The sequence below is a fragment of the Piliocolobus tephrosceles genome, chromosome 16 (genome assembly GCF_002776525.5).
Source record: "Piliocolobus tephrosceles isolate RC106 chromosome 16, ASM277652v3, whole genome shotgun sequence".
Taxonomy (NCBI): Eukaryota; Metazoa; Chordata; class Mammalia; order Primates; family Cercopithecidae; genus Piliocolobus; species Piliocolobus tephrosceles.
In genome coordinates this window covers 74968744-74988668 of record NC_045449.1, presented here as the reverse complement: position 1 = coordinate 74988668, position 19925 = coordinate 74968744, and the positions used below count along the sequence as shown (strand labels likewise).

General features: G+C 62.2%; 1 protein-coding gene across 1 annotated transcript in view; it reads left to right on the top strand.

Moving 5' to 3' along the window:
• Positions 1-13439, top strand: part of CEP131 (centrosomal protein 131) — a 50711-nt gene extending 37272 nt beyond the window's left edge. Inside the window, exons 4-23 of the mRNA XM_023211590.2 lie at positions 875-1033; positions 2779-2896; positions 3381-3497; positions 3671-3839; positions 4248-4342; positions 4887-5069; positions 5296-5472; positions 6058-6183; positions 6287-6412; positions 7161-7277; positions 8112-8214; positions 8958-9159; positions 10239-10346; positions 10474-10591; positions 10677-10751; positions 11704-11846; positions 11966-12143; positions 12248-12411; positions 13059-13119; positions 13191-13439. Of these exons, the coding sequence (XP_023067358.2) occupies positions 875-1033; positions 2779-2896; positions 3381-3497; positions 3671-3839; positions 4248-4342; positions 4887-5069; positions 5296-5472; positions 6058-6183; positions 6287-6412; positions 7161-7277; positions 8112-8214; positions 8958-9159; positions 10239-10346; positions 10474-10591; positions 10677-10751; positions 11704-11846; positions 11966-12143; positions 12248-12411; positions 13059-13119; positions 13191-13265 (2614 nt within the window). The 3' untranslated portion in view covers positions 13266-13439. The remainder of the gene's footprint in view (positions 1-874; positions 1034-2778; positions 2897-3380; positions 3498-3670; positions 3840-4247; positions 4343-4886; positions 5070-5295; positions 5473-6057; positions 6184-6286; positions 6413-7160; positions 7278-8111; positions 8215-8957; positions 9160-10238; positions 10347-10473; positions 10592-10676; positions 10752-11703; positions 11847-11965; positions 12144-12247; positions 12412-13058; positions 13120-13190) is intronic.
• The last annotated feature ends 6486 nt before the right edge of the window (positions 13440-19925 follow it).

The following is a 19925-nucleotide window of genomic DNA, read 5'->3' as shown; positions in this document are numbered from 1 at the left end:
CCACCCTCTGCTGTCCTTGGGTCGGCAGCTTCCCACAGACAGAAAACAACCCAGATGTGACGGCACAGGGAGGTCTGGGGCTCACCCTGGGGTGGGGCCCCCAGGAGGAAACCAGGGCTTGTCCAGAGCCCAGAAGGCATCACAGCGGTGGTGGGCTGAGCGGAGCAGAGGAGCCCCCAAGTCCACCACCGCACGGTCTTGCTGGGATTGGGGATGGCCTTGGGGTCTCTCAAGTGTCCCTCAGGCTCTGGACTCCCGTGACTTTTGGGAACTTTCTCAATGGAATTTTTTTTTTTTTTTTTTTTTTGGAGACGGGGTTTCGTTCTTGTTGCCCAGGCTGGAATGCAATGGCGTGATCTTGGCTGACTGCAAATTCCGCCTCCCAGGTTCAAGCGATTCTCCTGCCTCAGCCTCCCGAGTATCTGGGAGTACAGGTGCCCGCCACCACGCCTGGCTAATTTTTTTGTATTTTTAGTAGAGACAGGTTTTCACCATGTTGGCCAGGCTGGTCTCGAACTTCTGACCTCAGGTAATCTGCCTGCCTTGGCCTCCCAGAGTGCTGGGATTACAGGTGTGGGCCACCACACCCAGCCTCCCAATGTAACTTTAGTGAGAACTTTTTAAATGCAAAGAGCTCATTATCCTGGGTACCAGTGAGTGGGACCTTGTCAGGGCACAGGTGGTCCAGAGGCCAGGATGTGGCACGGGAGAGCTGGCCTCACACCTGTCACTATCCCCCTCTGTCCTGGCGGCTGGCCTGCCAGCACCCCTTCCAGGCTCAGTCCTGGGACTGCTGGGAGCAGGCACCTGCAGCCCGTGGGCAGAGCCGTTCCCCTGGGTGGTGAGACGAGGCTCTTTGCTTCTTTCCTGTCAGCAACATCATCAAGGCAGCCACCTGCGAGGGCAGCGAGAGCAGTGGCTTCGGGAAGCCACCAAAGAATGTCTCTAGTGCCAGCCACTCGGCCCAGAACAACGCTGGGGGCACCACGGGCCTGCCCAGGCGGAAGGAGGTGACAGAGGAGGAGGCTGAGAGGTGACCGTTCTTGGGGCGGTGGGGAGCCTGAGGCCGGAACACAGGGGTGGGCAGGCGTCAGGGTCTTGGGGGCTCACACCTCCGAGGATAGAAATTTGCATTCAATGGTTGTTTTAAAATATTGAGACTGAGCAGACCCCATGTGGCATGATTTTGTTTACATAAAACACCAAGCAAAGGCAGGTTTATCAGAGGAAGTAGAAGGCAGGTGTAGGGGTGGCAGAGAGGGCTCCTCCAGGGGCAGTGGAACATTCCAGAACTGCACTGTGCTGATGGTCACACAATTCTAGATTTGCTAAAAATCAGTGACTTGTACACTGAAAATGGGTAGATTTTGTAGTATGGAAATTGTACCTCACTAAAACTGTTACTTAAAACAACATTAAAGGCAGGCCGGGCGCGGTGGCTCAAGCCTGTAATCCCAGCACTTTGGGAGGCCGAGACGGGTGGATCACGAGGTCAGGAGATCGAGACCATCCTGGTCTACACAGTGAAACCCCGTCTCTACTAAAAATACAAAAAACTAGCCGGGCGTGGTGGCGGGCGCGCCTGTAGTCCCAGCTACTCGGGAGGCTGAGGCAGGAGAATGGCGTGAACCCGGGAGGCGGAGCTTGTAGTGAGCCAAGATCGCGCCCCTGCACTCCAGCCTGAGCGACAGAGCGAGACTCCGTCTCAAATAAAAAAAAACATTAAAGGCAAAGAAGATACAGAACTGAAAAAAGCCAACAACGCCCAAAGCTCGAGGGGCTGTGGGCGGAGCCTCCTGTGACGTTGACTGTTGGGGCTGCGTCCCTGCCACTTGCCCCTGGGGAGCTGGAGGGGGTGTGGGCAGAGCCTCCTGTGACCATGACGGTCGTTCCTGGTCAGGAGAATCGCGGGGGTACCTCCCTGCCTGGACTTTTGGAGCCTCCCCCTGGCGAAGCCGTCACCCACCCTGCTGCCCAGTTAGGGCTAGGGAGACCAGGCCTGTAGACGCAGTGGGTGGCATGAGGGAAGGGGGACCAGAAGCCTGCGGCTCCTCAAAGCCCCCTACTTCTGCCCGGGGCAGACCGGCCCCGAGCCAGGGCTCACACATTCTGGGTTCTCTGTTAATGCCTTTGCTGAGAGAATCCACACATGGTCCCGAGAGCCAAGGTGAAGCATTTGTTTTGTTTGTTTAATCAGTTTTATTCAGTATCATTTGTATACAATAAAAGGTGCCCATTGTAAGTGTGAGCTTCCACCAGGGTGCATAGCGCTGTCTGTGGACACAGCGGACCAAGATAAGGAGACGGCCCAGCACCTCCAGGCTTCCCTCGAGCTCCTTCCTGGCCCTGATGCCAGCAGCCCCCAGTCTGTTCCCTTATAGCCCTGCCTGTTCCGACCACCCTTTGTGGAGCCACGGCCTGTGGCCTGCACTGGCCTGAGTCCCGGGCCTGTTGCCTGTGGGCAGGGTCCTGCCATCCAGTGTTCACACCGTAGCCAGGTCATGGGCATCTGAACCATTTCCACTTCCTGGCGATTGTAAATAAGGCCACGCAGGCCTGTGTGGATAGACGTTTCCTCTCCCCTGGACACCTTCCCAGGAGGAAGGTTTTGGGTTTTATTGGAGCTGGTCCAGGCGGGCTGGTCCTGCCATGTGAAAAGGGCCACTTGTGTGCAGCCGCCGGCTTCTCTCTTCCCCAGCTGGACCTTCCACCAGCAACCAGCCGGCTCCTGCCAGGGCGCTGGCCTGGTCTTGGCCCTGAGCCCTTCTCTCTGGGCAGGTTTATCCACCAGGTGAACCAGGCCGCTGTCACCATCCAGCGTTGGTACCGCCACCAGGTGCAGCGGCGCCGAGCGGGAGCTGCCCGCCTGGAGCACCTGCTGCAGGCCAAGCGGGAGGTCAGTGTGGGCGCCTCAGTCACTCCATGCTCCCCCAGGGGGTCTGGCCCAGAATCCCAGGGCTCTGAGTTTCTGGGACAGGTGGAATCAAAGCCTAGGATTGCCCGTGGGCCCTGTCTCTGGGTGCAGCATCCTTCTTGACGCTGGGCCCCTGCGGACGGGCAGGGTGCCTGTCCTCACTGGCATTCGTCAGGGTCTGGGGTCGGGAAATGCCTGCTGGGTCTGTCCCAGGCTGGAGGGTCTCTGGAGGACACTCCGTGGGCATGAGCTGTCTCCCCCGTGCCGGAACTGTCGGCCACCTGTGACGCAGGGCTCGTCCTCTGTGGAGCAGAGAAATGGCAGGTTCACGGTCCTGGTGGGGTTTCACCTTCCCTGCTGGCCCTGAGATTCCACGAACTCTGGGGTGTTGTGGGGAAGCCTCTGGTCTGGGTCTAGATTCTGTCTTCCCGATGTATACACCACATGGCACCAGCTTCTTTGGCAGGAGCAGCGGCAGCCGCCAGGCGAGGGGACCCTCCTGGACCTGCACCAGCAGAAAGAGGCAGCCAGGAGGAAGGCCCGGGAAGAGAAGGCACGCCAAGCCAGGCGAGCGGCCATTCAGGTGCCCGGGCTCACTGCGCAGGGACCTCTGAGCAGTACCATGGCCCAGGCCTGACCATGGGGCCAATGCTAGGGCTCCCTGGGCCCCGGGACACTGAGCCTCAGGGCAGCGTGGCTGGGGAGCCTGGGGTCGTTCTCTCCCAGGGGCAGTGCTCAGCGACGCTCCCGCCGCAGGAGCTGCAACAGAAACGAGCCCTGAGAGCCCAGAAGGCGGTCACAGCTGAGCGTGGGCCGCCCGAGAATCCCAGGGAGACCAGAGTACCAGGGACGTGGCGACCTGCCCAGGAGCTGTCCCCCACGCCAGGCGACACTGCCCACCAGGCCCTCAAGGCCAACAACGCTGGTGAGAGTGGCTCTGTGCCCGTGGAGGTGGGGTGGGCTGCAGCCAGGAAGGAGGTGCAGCCCCTGTGGACCTCCCCTCAGCCTCCTGTGCTGCTGCCCGTGTTGGCAGCCCCAGTCCTCGGAGTTAGGGGCCTTGGCCCCCCGCTGACCGGACGAGGGTGCCGAGACCTTGACAAACAAGTGGTCCTGGACAGACATAGGGGCCCTACAGAGCAGAAGGCCCGGAAGGGTGGGGTGGCACTCATCCTTCACAGCTCCACACCCAAAAGGCCATGGCTCCCCGGCAGCTCCTCTGCTTCTGGGGTCGCCTCCGCCTCCCCCATGCCTGGCTCCTTCCCAGGGGTGCCTCCAGAGTCGCTGCCCGCCCCAGGATGTTCTCTGTGGGATGATGCTGTGTTCTGCTGTGCAGGTACCGGCCTCCCTGCTGCAGGCCCTGGAGACTGCTGCCTGCCCACCTCCAGCTCATCCCCAGAACCACAGCAGCCTCCAGAGGACAGGACGCAGGTCTGGGCACAGCTGTCCTTCCCTCCCTCGTGGTTTTTGGCTTTAAGGGCTGCATCTGTGCCAGGGGTGTCCTGAGCTGAGCTTGTCCCAGCCCCTCCTCTGCTCTAGGGGCCACTTACGCCCGGAGAGGCCACCCAGGAGGGGTCTTCTTGTTCTGGTGCACGGTGCTGGCTGCCCCGAGGGGAGCCTTTGCTGGGGTGGACCTGTTGGGTTTTTACAGATGTCCTAGGGTGGGGGGCCCTGCATCCTCATCCACAGAAGAGGGACTTCCAGCTCCGAGGGGTGACGTGACAGCCAAGGCTCCCAGGCTGCTCAGTGGTGGGGCCAGGCGGCTGCACAGCCTGTTTTCCTGGAGTGGGGTGCTGGGAGGAGTCCTTGGTGGCTGGAGCTGCTCTGGGTTTGAGCAGCTGCAGACTGGGTGGGAAGGTCTGAGCCCTGGCCTCACCTTCCAGAGGCTGAATGTCGGGACTGGGGGCTCTGCGCCTTGCCGCATCTGTCTCCCCACACTGCACCTTGCTCCATCTGTCTCCCTGCTCTTTTGCAGGACGTTCTTGCCCAGGATGCAGCTGGGGACAAGCTGGAGACGGTGGCCCCAAGCAGGGGCAGCACCAAATCCAGGGGGCCCCTGGAGGAGCTGCTGCACACGCTGCAGCTGCTGGAGAAGGAGCCGGAGCCGCTGCCCCGCCCCAGGGCCCATCACAGGGGCAGATATGCCTGGGCCAGCGAGGTGACCGCGGTGTGCGCCCCGCCCTGCCCAGTCTGTCCACTCGTGCCATCCACACAGAGCATGCGGTGGCTGTAGGGGTTGGGAAAATGGGGGTGCCACAGGCTCCTTCTTCTTTGGTCGCGACCCTCCCTCCCAGAGCCCAGCCTCAGCTGCCACCTCTGTCCCTGGGGACCCTCAGTCCTCAGGCTACCCTGACAGCCCCCAATGCTGGTCTCCTGTCCCACAGGAGGACGATGCCAGCTCTTTGACAGCTGACAACCTGGAGAAATTTGGAAAACTCAGTGCGTTCCCCGAACCCCCTGAGGATGGGACGCTGCTCTCGGAGGCCAAGCTGCAAAGCATCATGAGCTTCTTGGACGAGATGGAGAAGTCTGGGCAGGACCAGCCGGACCCCCAGCAGGAGGTCGCCCCTTGCCCGCTCCCACCTGGCCCCCAGGGGGAGGAGGTCCCTCGCCAGCCCCGACCTGGTCCCCAGCAGGAGGTGGTCCCTCACCATGTACCCACCCAGTTGTGCAGCCCCCACCACGGGACTCTCTCAGGGTGGAGGTGGCAGGGCCCACATTCCCCAAACTGCACCCACCTCCCTGCTGCCCTGAGCCGCCCCCACGAGCCTGTGTGTGTGGACAGTTCAGGCCTCCGGAGCCTTGCTGTCCTCTGGGCCACCCATTGGTTTGTCCTTGGTGAACACCAGCGGCCAGGCTAGATGGAGCAGTGACGTGAACTCATTGTCACAGGGCAGGAAGCTGGGAAGCATAGAACTTTTTAAATGGTTTGTTTTTTATTCCTGAGGCCACGGCCCCCATTTCCTGTACTGAGCAATGAAACAGCCTTGCTGGGCTGCCTGCCGCCTGCCCTCCGGCTTCCACAGGCTCCCGTGTGCGGCAGCCCCTCTATCCCTGGAGGGCAGGGCTGCAGGGGCATCGAGTCAGGTCCTTGGCTGCCTCCCTGTCCTCTGCCACTGCTGCCTGACGCTCGGCTGTGTCTGCAGGGGTGGGTGCCGGAGGCGGGGCCCGGGCCACTGGAGCTGGGGTCCGAGGTGAGCACGTCTGTGATGCGGCTGAAGCTGGAGGTGGAGGAGAAGAAGCAGGCCATGCTGCTGCTGCAGAGAGCGCTGGTAACGCTGCGGGCACTGCTAATCCTAGGCCCTCCTAGCCTCCTACCCGTCGAGGCCGGGCCCACTGGTCCCAGCGCCTCCCTCCTCTGCCCACACCCTGCAGGCGCAGCAGCGAGACCTCACGGTCCGGCGGGTCAAGGAGACAGAGAAGGCACTGAGCCGGCAGCTGCAGCGGCAGAGGGAGCACTACGAGGCCACCATCCAGCGGCACTTGGCCTTCATCGACCAGGTGAGCGGCCTGGGGACCGCAGAGGCCCGGACCCAGCTCGTGGCTCATGGAGACTTCCAGAGTCAGGGGCTTCCGTTCGCCGGTGAGCTTCTTCCTGTGTTGGGGGTCACACAGGTATCCGCTGGATGCATTCCAACCTTTCCCATGCCGTTCCCAGCCGTCCACGCCCTGGAGAGGACGCTCCTGTCTTTACCCAGAGCTGCCCCGAGTGAGGGTCGTAGGGGGTGTCCCGCCGGCCCCTCGGCTCAGTCGCAGCCCTGGTCGGATCCTATTCTGGAGAGATCTCTAGATCTGGGGTCCGTGAGAATAGGGGCCTCCAGGGGCTGCTTGGTGGTCATCACAGGTGTGTCCTGACCTGGGGTCTGGCCTGGGGCCTGCAGTGAGGCTGGTGTGGTCCTAACACCCTTTGGCAGACAGTGGGCCTCCTCCGTCCGGGGCTGGGTGACGGGCACGACAAAGCTACCCTCGTCCTAGGAAGACCCTGACATCACTGCGGGGGGTGGGCTGGGGCTTCTCTGACATTTTCTGGGTTCCCTAGCTAAGGACAGGACGGCAGATGCAGGCCTGGGCCCGTGTTTGCACACATGCCCTCCCACTGGCCCCAGGGTCCATCCACAAACCTAGGGGGGGCAGCCCCAGGAGAGGGCTGCTCTTAGCCTCCCTCGGAGGCTGGGAGGGTCTCCTCCATCAGGGATCCTGCTGGGCTGGGGCCTCGGGGCAGCCACCTCACCTCTGGTCCCCAACACAGCTGATCGAAGACAAGAAGGTCCTGAGTGAAAAGTGCGAGGCTGTGGTGGCCGAGCTGAAGCAGGAGGACCAGAGATGCACTGAGCGTGTGGCCCAGGTGCAGGCACAGCACGAGCTGGTGAGGCTTCGCTCCCCACTGCACAGCGTCCCAGGCCGGGCTCACAGGCCAGGCTCTGCCGGCACAGCCCCCAGAACAGGGTCGGACTCGGAGTCCTCATTCCTGCCTCAGAGTGTCAGGGCCACAGCCGTGGGTGGGGCTGTCTGGGGGAGCACCGTGGCACCCAGCTAGTCCACTCCTGCCTCTCTAGCTGCCAGGCTCTGGGGCGGGGCCGTGGGCCTGCTGTCACAGGTGTGGACGCACAGTCCCTGCCCGGCCACAGCACGGTCGCCGTGGACCCAGGAGTCTGCCTGGCCTGCCCCACTGCCAGGTCCTTGGGCCACGGGACCTGCTGTCTCTACTGACCAGGTGTCGGTGGAGCACCGTGTGGGGCTCCCTGGGGGCCTCAGCCTCCCTGGCTATGCTTCCTACCAGCTGGGGCAGTGATGGTCCCGAGCCCAGGCTCTGGAGTGGGCTTGGCACTGGCATTTAAAAATCCCTGCACGTGACCGTGGCTGACAGCCGGAGTTGAGGACTGCCAGTCACGTGGAAGAATGCAGGCTCTGGGGCCATCCCGACAGGCAGTAGCACCCCTCTCCGGGGCAGGGCTTCTGCGGGCTGATGGCTGCCCTCCCATTTCTTAGGCCACTAAAGTGTGTGACGGGGTGGGCCTGGGCCTCCAGCCTGGCCCCCGGCGCTGGGGAGGGCAGCCGTGGCTCTCTGGAGCCGGCGTGTGTGTCTCGGGGCAGCACACCTACCCACCAGCCCCAGCCTTGTGCTGGTGAACTTGGAAGCCCGGCCCGGGATGGGGGTGTCTTCACATCATTTCTTCCTGACCTGTTCTCCTGCTCACAGGAGATTAAAAAACTCAAAGAACTAATGAGTGCCACTGAGAAAGTCCGCCGGGAGAAGTGGATCAGTGAGAAAACCAAGAAGATCAAGGAGGTCACTGTCCGAGGTGGGCCATCCCCTCCCCCGAGCCCGCCAGGTGTGGGGTGGGCGCTGCGGCCAGGGCTTCTTTTGAGAGGGCCGTAATTTCTGGCATTCATGTAGTCTGAGACCTTCCTGGGCAGAGGTGAACACTCATGCCCCAACTACCCCTGTCACGGCCTCCCCTGCGGCCTCTGCTGTGATCCTAGGGGCAGGTGGGCTCCACACAGGAGCCTGGCCCGGCCCCCAGCACCCAGGCAGTGGACTGAAACGAGGGGGCTCAGCGCCTCACTTCCTCAGGGTTGGGCTAGGGGAGATCGGGAGTTTGTGGACGACTGTGGCACGTGGACCCTGCCACGGGAAGCAGAGTGAACCACGGGAAGAGGCAGGTGCAGGCAGGGGGATGGGGCAGGAGGCCGGTGGGTGTTGGGGTCTCAAGGGGCCTCGGACCCTTGGGTGGTGTGCAGGGCTCCCTGAGGCCTGGTCCTCTTGCTCTGGACACCTGCTGTCAGGGTGCCTTGGAGCCGTCAGTGGGAGCACCAAGAGTCTTGGGGAGTCCTGAGCCCCGCAGGCTGGGGGAGGCGCCGTGGCCCTGTGGGGGCCCTTCCCCACTTCCTGGGCGTCAGACTCAGCTGTGCTTCGGGTTGGATCCAAGGAGGCCTTGGGTGGGCAGGGTCCCCTCTGGCCCTGAGACAGGCCAGTCTTGTGCCAGGGTTGGGCTTCCCGGGCCCACCCAGCTGGACATGGCCCTAGCCAGTGCCCTGCCCCCAGGCCTGGAGCCCGAGATCCAGAAGCTGATTGCCAGGCACAAGCAGGAGGTGCGGAGGCTCAAGAGCCTTCATGAGGCGGAGCTGCTGCAGTCGGACGAGCGGGCCTCGCAGCGCTGCCTGCGCCAGGCCGAGGAGCTGCGGGAGCAGCTGGAGCGGGAGAAGGAGGCACTGGGCCAGCAGGAGCGCGAGCGTGCTCGGCAGCGGTGGGTGGTGGCCCCAGGCTGGTGGGGCCAGGACCCTCAGGGTGGGGAGTCGGGAAATCCTCGAAGGTCGGAGTGGGTTTCCCATGTAGAGGTGGGCGAGGGTCTTGGTGCACATCCAGGGAGGATGCAGGGCACTTGGCCCTGGAGGGGCCCAGCCTCCTCAGCCAGGTCAGTGTCCTCGGGCTTATGTCTGCAGGCCATGCCCGCCGAGGTCTGCAGGTTCTGCACAGGTGTTTTCCCAGCGTTAGGGCTCGGAATCCCCACCAGACGTCCACTCTTTCAGAACTGGCCCCAGAGCAGCTGACCGGTAGATAGGCGGCCTCAAGGCCCCTCCAGCTCTGACCTTGGGGCCCAGGGACGGTCTCTCTCATTCACTCCTTTGGCTTGGGGTCTGAGGAGTGACTCCTGCTCTTGCATCCTGAGTCCAGGGGACCGGGGATGTGCCCAGTGGTGGTCAGGATCTGTGGGCCACAGGGACCAGTGGCAGCCCCTCCCACACTGCGCCACCAGGACAGAGCCTGGAAGCCACCTACTCCTGTCTGCCTTGCTGCCTGTCACGGCTGGTCCACCCCAGATGCAGCTTGGCTGGTCCCCCAGTCTCTCCCCGAAGGTGGGGTCAGGACGAGGCCCTGGCACGAGCTTACTCAGGTCACGGAGCCAGGCACCTGGCACCCTCAGGCCGGAGGCAGGGGAGGTGGATAAGGCCCCACCAGGCACCTGCCTCCCGCCCTCCATACTCATGGGGCAACACTGAACAGGGTGAGGCCGGCACAAAGGCTAAGGGAAAAGGGAGCCCAGACGCGGCTCCACAGCCACTTCCCAAAGCGCCACGAGGGCCTGGAACTCAGGGAATTACGGAGCTTGGCTGATGGGCAAGGTCCTCGTGGCTTTGCCTGGCCCCGGGCGGTGGCTTTGAGGGGCCTCAGCTGCTGAGGGGGAGGGGCAGGTTCCAGACAGGGCCCCAGAGGGCTGCTCGTGAGCTCTGAATCAGGTCGGTGGTTGGCCTGTGCCCCTGCGGTGGGTGGATCCTGGGACTGCCCATCCCTACCCGCCGAAAGTCAGTCCTGACCATCCCGCAGGTTCCAGCAGCACCTGGAGCAGGAGCAGTGGGCGCTGCAGCAGCAACGGCAGCGGCTGTACAGCGAGGTGGCCGAGGAGAGGGAGCGACTGGGCCAGCAGGCAGCCAGGTGCTGCCCGGGGGCACCACGCCCTTTCCCAGGGACCCTTCCCACCCGACCCCTCACCCGCTGACCTCTCTCATCCCTGACTCCTTCCTCTGTGACCGCTCACCTGTTGACTCCTCCCTGGCCACAGGCAGCGGGCGGAGCTGGAGGAGCTGAGGCAGCAGCTGGAAGAGAGCAGCTCTGCGCTGACCCGAGCCCTGAGGGCGGAGTTTGAGAAGGGCAGGGAGGAGCAGGAGCGCCGGCACCAGGTCTATGGCCTGGGAGGCTGTGCTGGGCCTGGCCCGGGGTCTGGGCAGGGTGGGACTGACTAGCCTCTTAATGTCCACCCCCCAGATGGAGCTGAAGGCCCTGAAGCAGCAGCTGGAGCTGGAGAGGCAGGCGTGGGAGGCCGGCTGTGCCAGGAAGGAGGTGGGGGCCTGGGCACCCAGGTGGGCAGGGGTTGGGGGCTGCCCCAGGTGGGCCCTGCTGCCGTGGCATCCCGGGGTCTCGTTTCTGGGAGTCACATCTGGCTACTGGGGGTTGTCGTCTGAGCTGATGCTAGTATGTTGCTTTCAGCCCATATTTTGTGTGGGCTCTGGAAGGATCAAGGGTGCGTGGGGTGCATCCTCTGTGGTCCGAGAACAGGTGATGTCCCCCTTGCTAGGGGCTGCTCCACCTGTGCGCCCCGTGGCCAGCCCACCGACACTCAGATGTACAGAGGGGCACACGCACAACAGGGCCCCCCCTTAGTCTCTGGGGCCTTCTGCAGGGGTGGACTTTGCCTCGGTGACAGTCCCACACACACATTCTCACCACCCATGCCTGCCGTGAGGCCACAGCCCAGGCTGACCATGCACGTCACCTGGTTTCACACCCTGGTGGGCTGGGAGGTCACCCAGCAGCCAGGCAGGCTGTGGCAGTGGACGCCTCCGGGCCCAGGAGCATGCTCCCGACGCAGGCCTGTGGGACCCAGGGCTGGGCACATGAAACTCGATGGGAGTTTCCAGAGGCTTCCAAGAGGCTGCCAGGGTAGGCTCTCGCTGCCTGGGCTTGGGAGCCCAGGTCCCGCCCTCAGCAACATGGCAAGTCTGACTTTCCCAGCCCATGTGGTAGCAGATGGTGACCTCAGGCCGTCATGGGATGTGGGTCTCTGAGGGAGGGGACCCTGGGCTGTGCATCATAACGATCTCTGGTACGCCTGTGCCCACATGGGTCCTGATGCCAGGACGGAGCACACGCCAGGACGGGGGCCTGGAAAGGGGGAAGGTCCCTTGCTCCACTGTGGCTCAGAACCTGGAGCCCCGCAGGACCCCCTGAGGCTGGCCCTGGCCCCGCGGGTCTGCTCCGGGTGGCAGCCCCCTAGGCAGCGTGTGCCCCCCAGGAGGCGTGGCTGCTGAACCGGGAGCAGGAGCTGAGGGAAGAAATCCGGAAAGGCCGGGACAAGGAGATTGAGCTGGTCATTCACCGGCTGGAGGCCGACGTGGCACTGGCCAAGGAAGAGAGTGAGAAGGCTGCTGAGAGTCGGTGAGGCCCCGCCACGAGTGGGACACGGCTGGGTCGCCAGCTGGGGAGGCCCGGGAGCCGAGGTGCAAGGACCCATGTGTGACTGGGCTGCAGTGACCCTGCCCTCCCCAAAACGCCAGCATCAAGCGCTTACGGGACAAGTACGAGGCAGAGCTCTCCGAGCTGGAGCAGTCGGAGCGGAAGCTTCAGGAGCGGTGCTCGGAGCTGAAGGGCCAGCTCGGGGAGGCCGAGGGTGAGAATCTGCGTCTGCAGGGCCTCGTGCGGCAGAAGGAGCGGGCGCTGGAGGACACGCAGGCCGTGAGTGGGCGGGTATCAGGTGGGCAGTGGGCACCCCCAGGCCCGTCCTACATGCATGCAGCCACTTGCTGGCAGCAGGCTCACTGCCTCCTGTGCCCACCCAGATGAACAAGCGGCTTTCTAGCGAGCGTAGCAACCTGACCCAGGTGATCCGCCAGGAGTTCGAGGACCGGCTGGCAGCCTCTGAGGAGGAGACGCGGCAGGCCAAGGCCGAGCTGGCCGCGCTGCAGGCCCGCCAGCAGCTGGAGCTGGAGGAGGTGCACCGGAGGTGGGTGTCGGGGGCTGCAGGGCTGGAGATGGAGGCGGGGCAGGGGAGCAGGCAGGGCCCCTGCAGCTCCAAGCCCCAGGAGGCTGTGGCTGAGGAAGGCCAGGAGATGCAGAGACAGGGCCCTGTAGGTAGAAGCTTTGGGGCCTTGGAGACCTGGATCTGTGTTCCTCCTTGGTGCTTAGTCCAGGGTGTTGGCCATCCCTGTTGGGGCACCTGAGTGGATCGTGTCTAGGCTGGGCGAGTTCTCCAGGGAGGCAGCTCCCGGGACCCTGGGCTGGGTGGACAGATGCTGAAAGAGCCAGGCGCTGTAAGATTCCTAGTGAACTCCCTCCATGGGGGTCCTACGTCCTTCCTGTGCCGCCTGCTGCCACGGGCTGAGAGGCGGGTGTGGGCGAGGCTTCCCACCCCATTTTGGGTACCAGACCTCTCCAGGTGTGGCCAGGGTCACACTCCAGGGGCCCATGTTGGGTCCTGACTCAACAGCAGCTGGGTTCCCTGGACAGCTGCCTGGCCAGCCACAGGAGTCGTGGTCAGCAGGGCTGGGACCAGGCTAACCAGGCGGCTGCCCCGGGCACCCTGTGCGCTGCAGGCCAGTCTGGGGCCATGGGGCGGGGGCCACGCTGAAGCCCACCACCTGCCACACACAGGGTGAAGACGGCCCTCGCGAGGAAGGAGGAGGCTGTGAGCAGCCTCCGGACACAGCACGAGGTGAGTCCCCGTGGCCAGCCCTGTGGGACCTCAGGGCTGGGAGCAGGCCTGACCCTGCGGGTGTGTTGCAGGCTGCGGTGAAGCGGGCCGACCACCTGGAGGAGCTGCTGGAGCAGCACAGGCGGCCTGCGCCAAGTACCCAGTGACCAGGGATGCTGGGAACACTGCCGAAGAACGGAAGGCAGAGGACAGAGGTTGGACGTGGCCTGGAGGCCCACGGGGATGCCCCCTGCCCCCTGCAGAGGCCAGTGGTTGAGATGCGCGTGGCTGAGCACCTGTGGCTGCATTTTATCAGTAAAGGAGGCCGTTGTTTTCAGTGCCTTGAGTGACTGCCTTGTCTTCTCTCCTGGGCTGGGGGCCGCCCTAGACCCGCAGAGCAGCCAGGCGTGGGTTTGGCTGTCTTCGTCCCACCCCCACTCCAGCCCGTGCAGGCTGACCAGGGAATCATGAAGCCTGGCCATCAGCCCCCCAGCTGGCAGCCCCCAGCGCTCAGCCAGCAGCCCCCAGCGCTCAGCCAGCAGCCCCCTGCGCTTAGCCCGCAACCCCTCTGCGGTCAGCCCGCAGCTCCCCAGCATTCAGGCCAACCCCCAAGTTCCTGTTCCCTGCCTTGCCCTGGGCCCTGAGACTCGGGCTCCAGTCCCAAGCACAGGGAATCCCCACCCAATTCCTGGCCAGGCGCAGGAGGAGCTCAGCAGAACTCACCCGCTGGGAGGAGCTCCAAGGGCCCCGCCTCGGCCCTGCAGGTGCTCGAAGCCCACGGCCGCCAGTGTGCCCCTACGGCTGGGAGACTCCAGAGGTACAGGAAGCCCTACCCTCCCTGCTATGTGTGACAGCCTGGAGCTCTCAAGAAATGGGGATGGACAGGGCCCACCCTTGAAGGGGGCACTGGGGAAGGTCCCAGGCAGGGGAGGGCAGGAGAGGGTACCAGGTCCCCCACTGGCCCAGGGCATCTGTTCACACCCAGCCTGGTGCTCAGCCCAGGTCAGCTTGGCCCGGTCAGCTCAGAACCTGCCCTGAATCCTCGGGGGGGCAGCCCTTTCTCCACCTCTGTCTACACTGACCAAGAAGTGAGTGCTGGACGCCCGCTCACTGGGATGGGAGGTCCAAAGTCACGCCTGAACGCTTGGTGGGAGACAAGGGTCCCTGAGCAGGCCACACTGTCCTGGGGCCGGGCTTTGGGGTAGCTCGGGCTGCCATGCCACACTGCCCCAGCATCTGCGCCGGGTAGACCCATCGTCCCTGAGCCTGTCTTCCCGCCTGCAGCATGGCTAGGACCTCCCTGGCCGCAGCGGCTGCTGGCTCGTGCCTGGGGTCCTGGGAAGCCCCCTGTGGAACAGAGGTGCCGCTGGCTGCCCAGGCCTGCTCCGAGACCCTGCCTGAGGCTTGCCTTCCCCCAGGAGGGGCTGGCCGGGCTCAGGTCCTTGTGCCCAGCACCATGCTGCTGGCCAAGTCACTGCCCTGGACACAAGGCGTGTGCTTGTCTTTATGTCTTTATCCTTCCAGGTGGCATCATCCCTGGTCCCCGTGCTGGCTTTGGTGACCAGGGATGTGTGTGAGATGGGCCTTGTCCTGCATCTGGTGTGGGTCCCCCGCCTGGCAGGGGGTGCAGGCCACTGAGTCCCTCTCGCTTACCACCCCTCAGGTTCCCAGATCCAGGCCTAGACTTGGGCCGGGAGGAGCTGAGGACCTCGGGGGTGAGGCTAGGAAAACGCCCCTAAGGGACAGGGCCCAGGCAAATGTGGCTTCAGGGGACTGTGCAAATCATGCTTGAGGACCTGGGGCATGGGGGGAGGCCCCAAAGGGCCCCAAGATGTTGGAATCAGAGCTGGAGGCTCGACCTGGAGCTGTGTGTGGCACTGGGCTCGGCATCTAGGGCACAGGACAGGGCAGTGTGGTCCCCCGGGTCGTGGCTGGTCATGCAGAACCACTGCTGGGCCTTCCCCCTTTTGCAGACAGGGCCAGGCCTGTGTGAAGGTAAAATGCACAGCAGGGACAGTGCTTAGCGGGGTGGGAGGGGCGGCTTCCACCGCCCCCAAGGTCACTGTGAGCCTTGCTTGTCTCGGACACTCAGGCTCAGCCCAGCAGCCACCCCACTCCCAGGGCCTGCTCCTGGGCCAGGGTGAGACCCAGGCACCTCCTGGTGAGGCTGTGGGCAGGAGCCGAGGATGACAGCCGCGTCCCTTACGATGAGTTGCTGTTGGCCAGGCCCCATGCTGAGGACAAAGCTCTGGGGGCCTCACCAAAGCCTATGTGGGGGCAGTGGCCCCCAGGGACAATGGGGACACTGGCTGCAGGGTGTTGACAGCTGAGCCACTCAGCTGGGCTTTAACTCCAGAACGTCACCCAAATGTGAGCTTAACTGGCCAGGCAGGCTCTGAGAGTGGGGGGCTGTGGATCTCAGGTCCTGGGGGCCCCACACCTCCGTCACCGCAGCTGAAGCCCCCAGGAGCCGGCTCCCAGGAGCAGCGCGGGGCCACATGGGGAAACCAAGCCTCCTGCTGTGGCACACGTTCGGGCGCCCTGGCCACAGAAAAGGTGTTTTTATCAGTGAAGCGGCTGCGAATTACTAAAGTAAGTATGTTTATAAGGTCTCCAGCAGGATGCACAGGGTGACCTCCACAGAGATAGAAGAGGCCTGGGACACTCCTTATGGCCAGAAAAGGAGAGAGAAATGGATGTGACCTTCTGCTGGGGGCATCCCCGGCTTCCCAGCCCCTGCCTTACGGGTTTTCCATTTGGTCGTTCATTTCTCCTTCATTCCTGAGTCCTTCATTTTTTCACAAGGATGTGCGGAGGGCCTTGTGCATTTGGGGCCACCTCTGGATCGTTGCATCTCTTGGATTTTGTTTTTCATTGTCTTAATTTTTTAATTTTAATTTAATTAATTAATTAATTTATTTATTTATTTTGAGACAGAGTCTCTGTTGACCAGGCTGGAGTGCAGTGGCATGATCTTGGCTCACTGAAACCTCCGCCTCCCAGATTCAAGTGATTCTCCTGCCTCAGCCTCCCAAGTAGCTGGGATTACAGGTGTGCGCCACTAAGACGGCTAATTTTTGTATTTTTAGTAGAGACGGAGTTTCACCGTGTTGGCCAGGATGGTCTTGATCTCTTGACTTCGTGATCCACCCACCTCGGCCTCCCAAAGTGCTGGGATTACAGGCACGAACCACCGCGCCCGGCCCAATTTTTATTTTTTGAGACAAGGTCTTGCTCTGTCGCCCAAGCTGGAGTGCAGTGGCGCATTTATAGCTCCCTGCAGCCTCGAACTCGTAGCCTCAAGTGATTCCCCCCGCCTCAGCCTCCCAGGTAGTGGGGACTACCTGGTAGTGGGGAACCAAGCCCAGCTACTTTTATTTTACTTTTGTAGACAGTCTCACTGTGTTGACCAGATTGGTCTCAAACTCTGGGTTCAAGTGATCACCCCACCCTGGCCTCCCAAAGTTGAATTACAGGTGTGAACCACCATACCCAGCCTGTTGGTTTTTTTTGTTTTTTGTTTTTTGTTTTTTTTTTTTTTGAGATGGAGTCTCATTCTGTCGCCCAGGCTGGAGTGCAGTGGCCGGATCTCAGCTCACTGCAAGCTCCGCCTCCTGGCTTTACGCCATTCTCCTGCCTCAGCCTCCCGAGTAGCTGGGACTATAGGCGCCGCCACCTCGCCCAGCTAGTTTTTTGTATTTTTTTTGGTAGAGACGGGGTTTCACCGGGTTAGCCAGGATGGTCTCGATCTCCTGACCTCGTGATCTGCCCGTCTCGGCCTCCCAAAGTGCTGGGATTACAGGCTTGAGCCACCGAGCCTGGCCTGCCTGTTGGTTTTTAATTCAAATTTTAGATGAAGGGACTGGTACCGAGTATCGCTCCTGTCTCTGTGCTGCCCTCCAGCTGCGTGGCCTCAACTGTTGTGCTGATGAGAAGCGTTTTCCTGAGACGCTGGAACGTTGAGGAGAGGGCCTGTCTGCCGGGCGGCTTCCCCTGGACCGGGGTGCCCGGGGAAGGGGGCTTGAGATGGCGTTTCTCTTCCCATCTTCCCATGTGGGGAGTGGAGTGCGGGAGGCTGGGAGTGCGGTGGGCAGGGGGCAGCTCTGCTCCAGGGGCAGCTATGAGGCCCCAGCCTTCTGGGAAAGGCCCCAGGTCAAACCTGGTGCCCTGAGCCTTCCAGCTCCTTCTGCTCCAGGTAGTTCTAGTGCCCAACAGACAGCAACAGAAGAGGGCTTCACCCAGCAAGACACTGTGGAGGTCCCCAGGGGGTTGGAGGGGTCTCTGAGTCACGGTGGGGGGCACCCGAGTCTCACCATTGAGAAAGCTGGACTCCCTTCCCCCAGCTGGGTCACTTCCCTGTCTAGGTTGGTGCGCTGTTGGGGGGGGGGGGAGGGCTTCGGGGCGGGGGCCAGACCCTAGAAGCACACATGGACTCTGCCTGGGTTTCATTCCACCCCATCTGGCTCGCCGCGCTCATGGGCTCCATTCTTTCCCTGGCAGAGCCTGCTTCTTTGAGACAGTTCACATCATCAACCAAATCATAAGGCATCTGTCGATGCCAGGCCTAGAATTTGGGGTACAGCAATTCTCCTGCCTCCGCCTGCCAAGTAGCTGGGACTACAGGTTACCACACCCAACCCTGGAGGGGCTTATGTTCCAGCAGCGGAGACGGAAAGAAAGCGGGAAACTTAATACTTCACAATGCCCACCTTTATTTCTGCCCCTCCTGCGAGCTTCCTTTTTTGTTCTTTTTCTAACTTCTTGGGAAGGATACTTAGGACATTGATTCCCAGGCCCTTTTCCTTTGGAGTCTGTGCATCTAAGACTGAGTTTCCCCCAAGGCACCGTTCGAGCGGCAGCCACAAGTTGACGTGTTGTATTTTCTTTCTTCTTTGGTGCAAACCATTTTCAAATTTGCAGGGTGGTCCCTTTGAACCATAGGCTGTTTAGAACTGCGCTGCTTTTTTTTATCTTTTAAATTTCTAACTTAGCTTCTGTATGGTCAGAGAATGTTCCATATTATTTTAGTCCTTTGACTTGATTGCATCTCACTTTAGGGCCCAGCGTTTGGATAATTTTGGTAAATGCTTTACATATTTAAAAATAATGTGCGTTCTGCAGAGACAGGGGTTTCACCATGTTGGCCAGGCTGGTCTTGAACTTCTGACCTCAGGTGATCCGCCCTCCTCAGCTTCCCAAAGTGCTGGGATTACAGGTGTGAGCCACCGTACCCGGCCCCTTCTTTTTATTTTCAAACTTTCTAAGGCCTCTTTGAGCACAGCACGAAAGCTGCCCTGGACAGTTCAAAACCAGGTTTGGCCGGTGTTGGGCTGGATCTGGCCCTGGGACTGACTTTTGCCAGCCCCCTGTCTGGTGGGCTCACTGTGGCTCTGGCTGACAGGGAGGAGAGGGGCTGATGCTGGGCTCTTCACTGACTGTGAGGGCAGCCTCCAGTTGGTGAGGTCGGGTCGGGTTCTCTGCTGTTCTTACTCCCACTGGGTAGCCCATAGCAGCTGCAGCCAAAGCCCCTCCTCCCGGACAGGCCCTGGACAGCAGGAGGCTGCCCGGCGCCCTCTCAGTCCTGCTGCTGACTGGCAGATGCCCAGTGGGGCAGCCTGTGCCGCCTGCACTCACCTCTCGGAGCTCCCCTGCTCTGGATCTTAGCACCCATGATTTGTTTGCTCATAATAAACGCATACACACATGAATGTCATAGTGTGTTAGGGGACGGGGAGTGCTTTGGGGAAAAGATCTGGTCCAGGGGGACGCAGGATGCTGGCGAGGGTGAGTGAAATATCAAACAGGGCAGGTAAAGACAACCTCGGGATGCGACATTTGCCGAAAGCATCGAAGGAGGAGATGGTCTGCCTCGCAGCTAGAAGGCAATGGCAGGCCAGGCTGAGGGCTGGAGGCACAAAGGCCCCAGGGCAGGGTGGTGCCTGGCTGAGGAGGCAAGGGGGCCACGTGGCTGCATCAGGAGGGGCAGGACTTGGGGGTCTTAGGTCAGAGGGAAAGTGGGAGCCAGAGTACGTGAGGCCTCTAGCGTCACCCTGTGTGAGAGGAGAGCCCTGGGAGGGTTCCGAGAGGGAGCCCTCCAGACACCAAGTTGAGGAAGGACCTTCAGAGGGTAGAGGTGGAGAGACAAACCAGGGGGCTGTGGTGGTTGCCCAGGCGAGACTGACGGTGGCCAGGGTGGTGTGGGCAGTGGGCTTTGTGTGTATTTCGTGATGGAGCCTGTAGTTACCTGCGGGTGGGCCGTGAGGATGGCGTGTGGATCAGCCTCACTCTTGCTGCCGTGACAAGCAGACCCTGCCATTGCCACGCTCGCCTCTGGAGCAGCTCTGTTCTTGCTGCCGTAAGCCCAGCAAGGGTTCCCCTGATGGGCACATGTCTTCCCTTCTGGGGTGAGCTGGGACTCAGGCTCCCAAGACCCTCAGTGCCACCAGCCCAGAGAGCCTGGAGTCCCGTGTGGCCAGTGAGTAGCTGGAGGCCAACACCCACATCCCCAAATGGCACCAAGGGGGTCCAGGCTCCTGCTACTCACAGGACCTCAGGGCTGGGAACTGCCAGGGCCAGGGGCCCTTAAGCCACCAGATGAGGGGCTCCGGGCAGGCGAGTGTGGGTGGAACAGGGGACCAAGGACTGGGCTGGGGTCCCGCCGGAAGCACTAAGCGGGGAGGGAGCACCATCAAGGGAGACACAGAGCCAGGAGATTGAAGGGCCCAGCCTGGGAGCCTGAGCAGGCAGGAGATGGGGGCAGAGGGTCTGCCGGGTGCTTCAGCCTGGAACAAGGCCCCTGCCAGCAGCACCCGGGGGCTGCAGGTGTC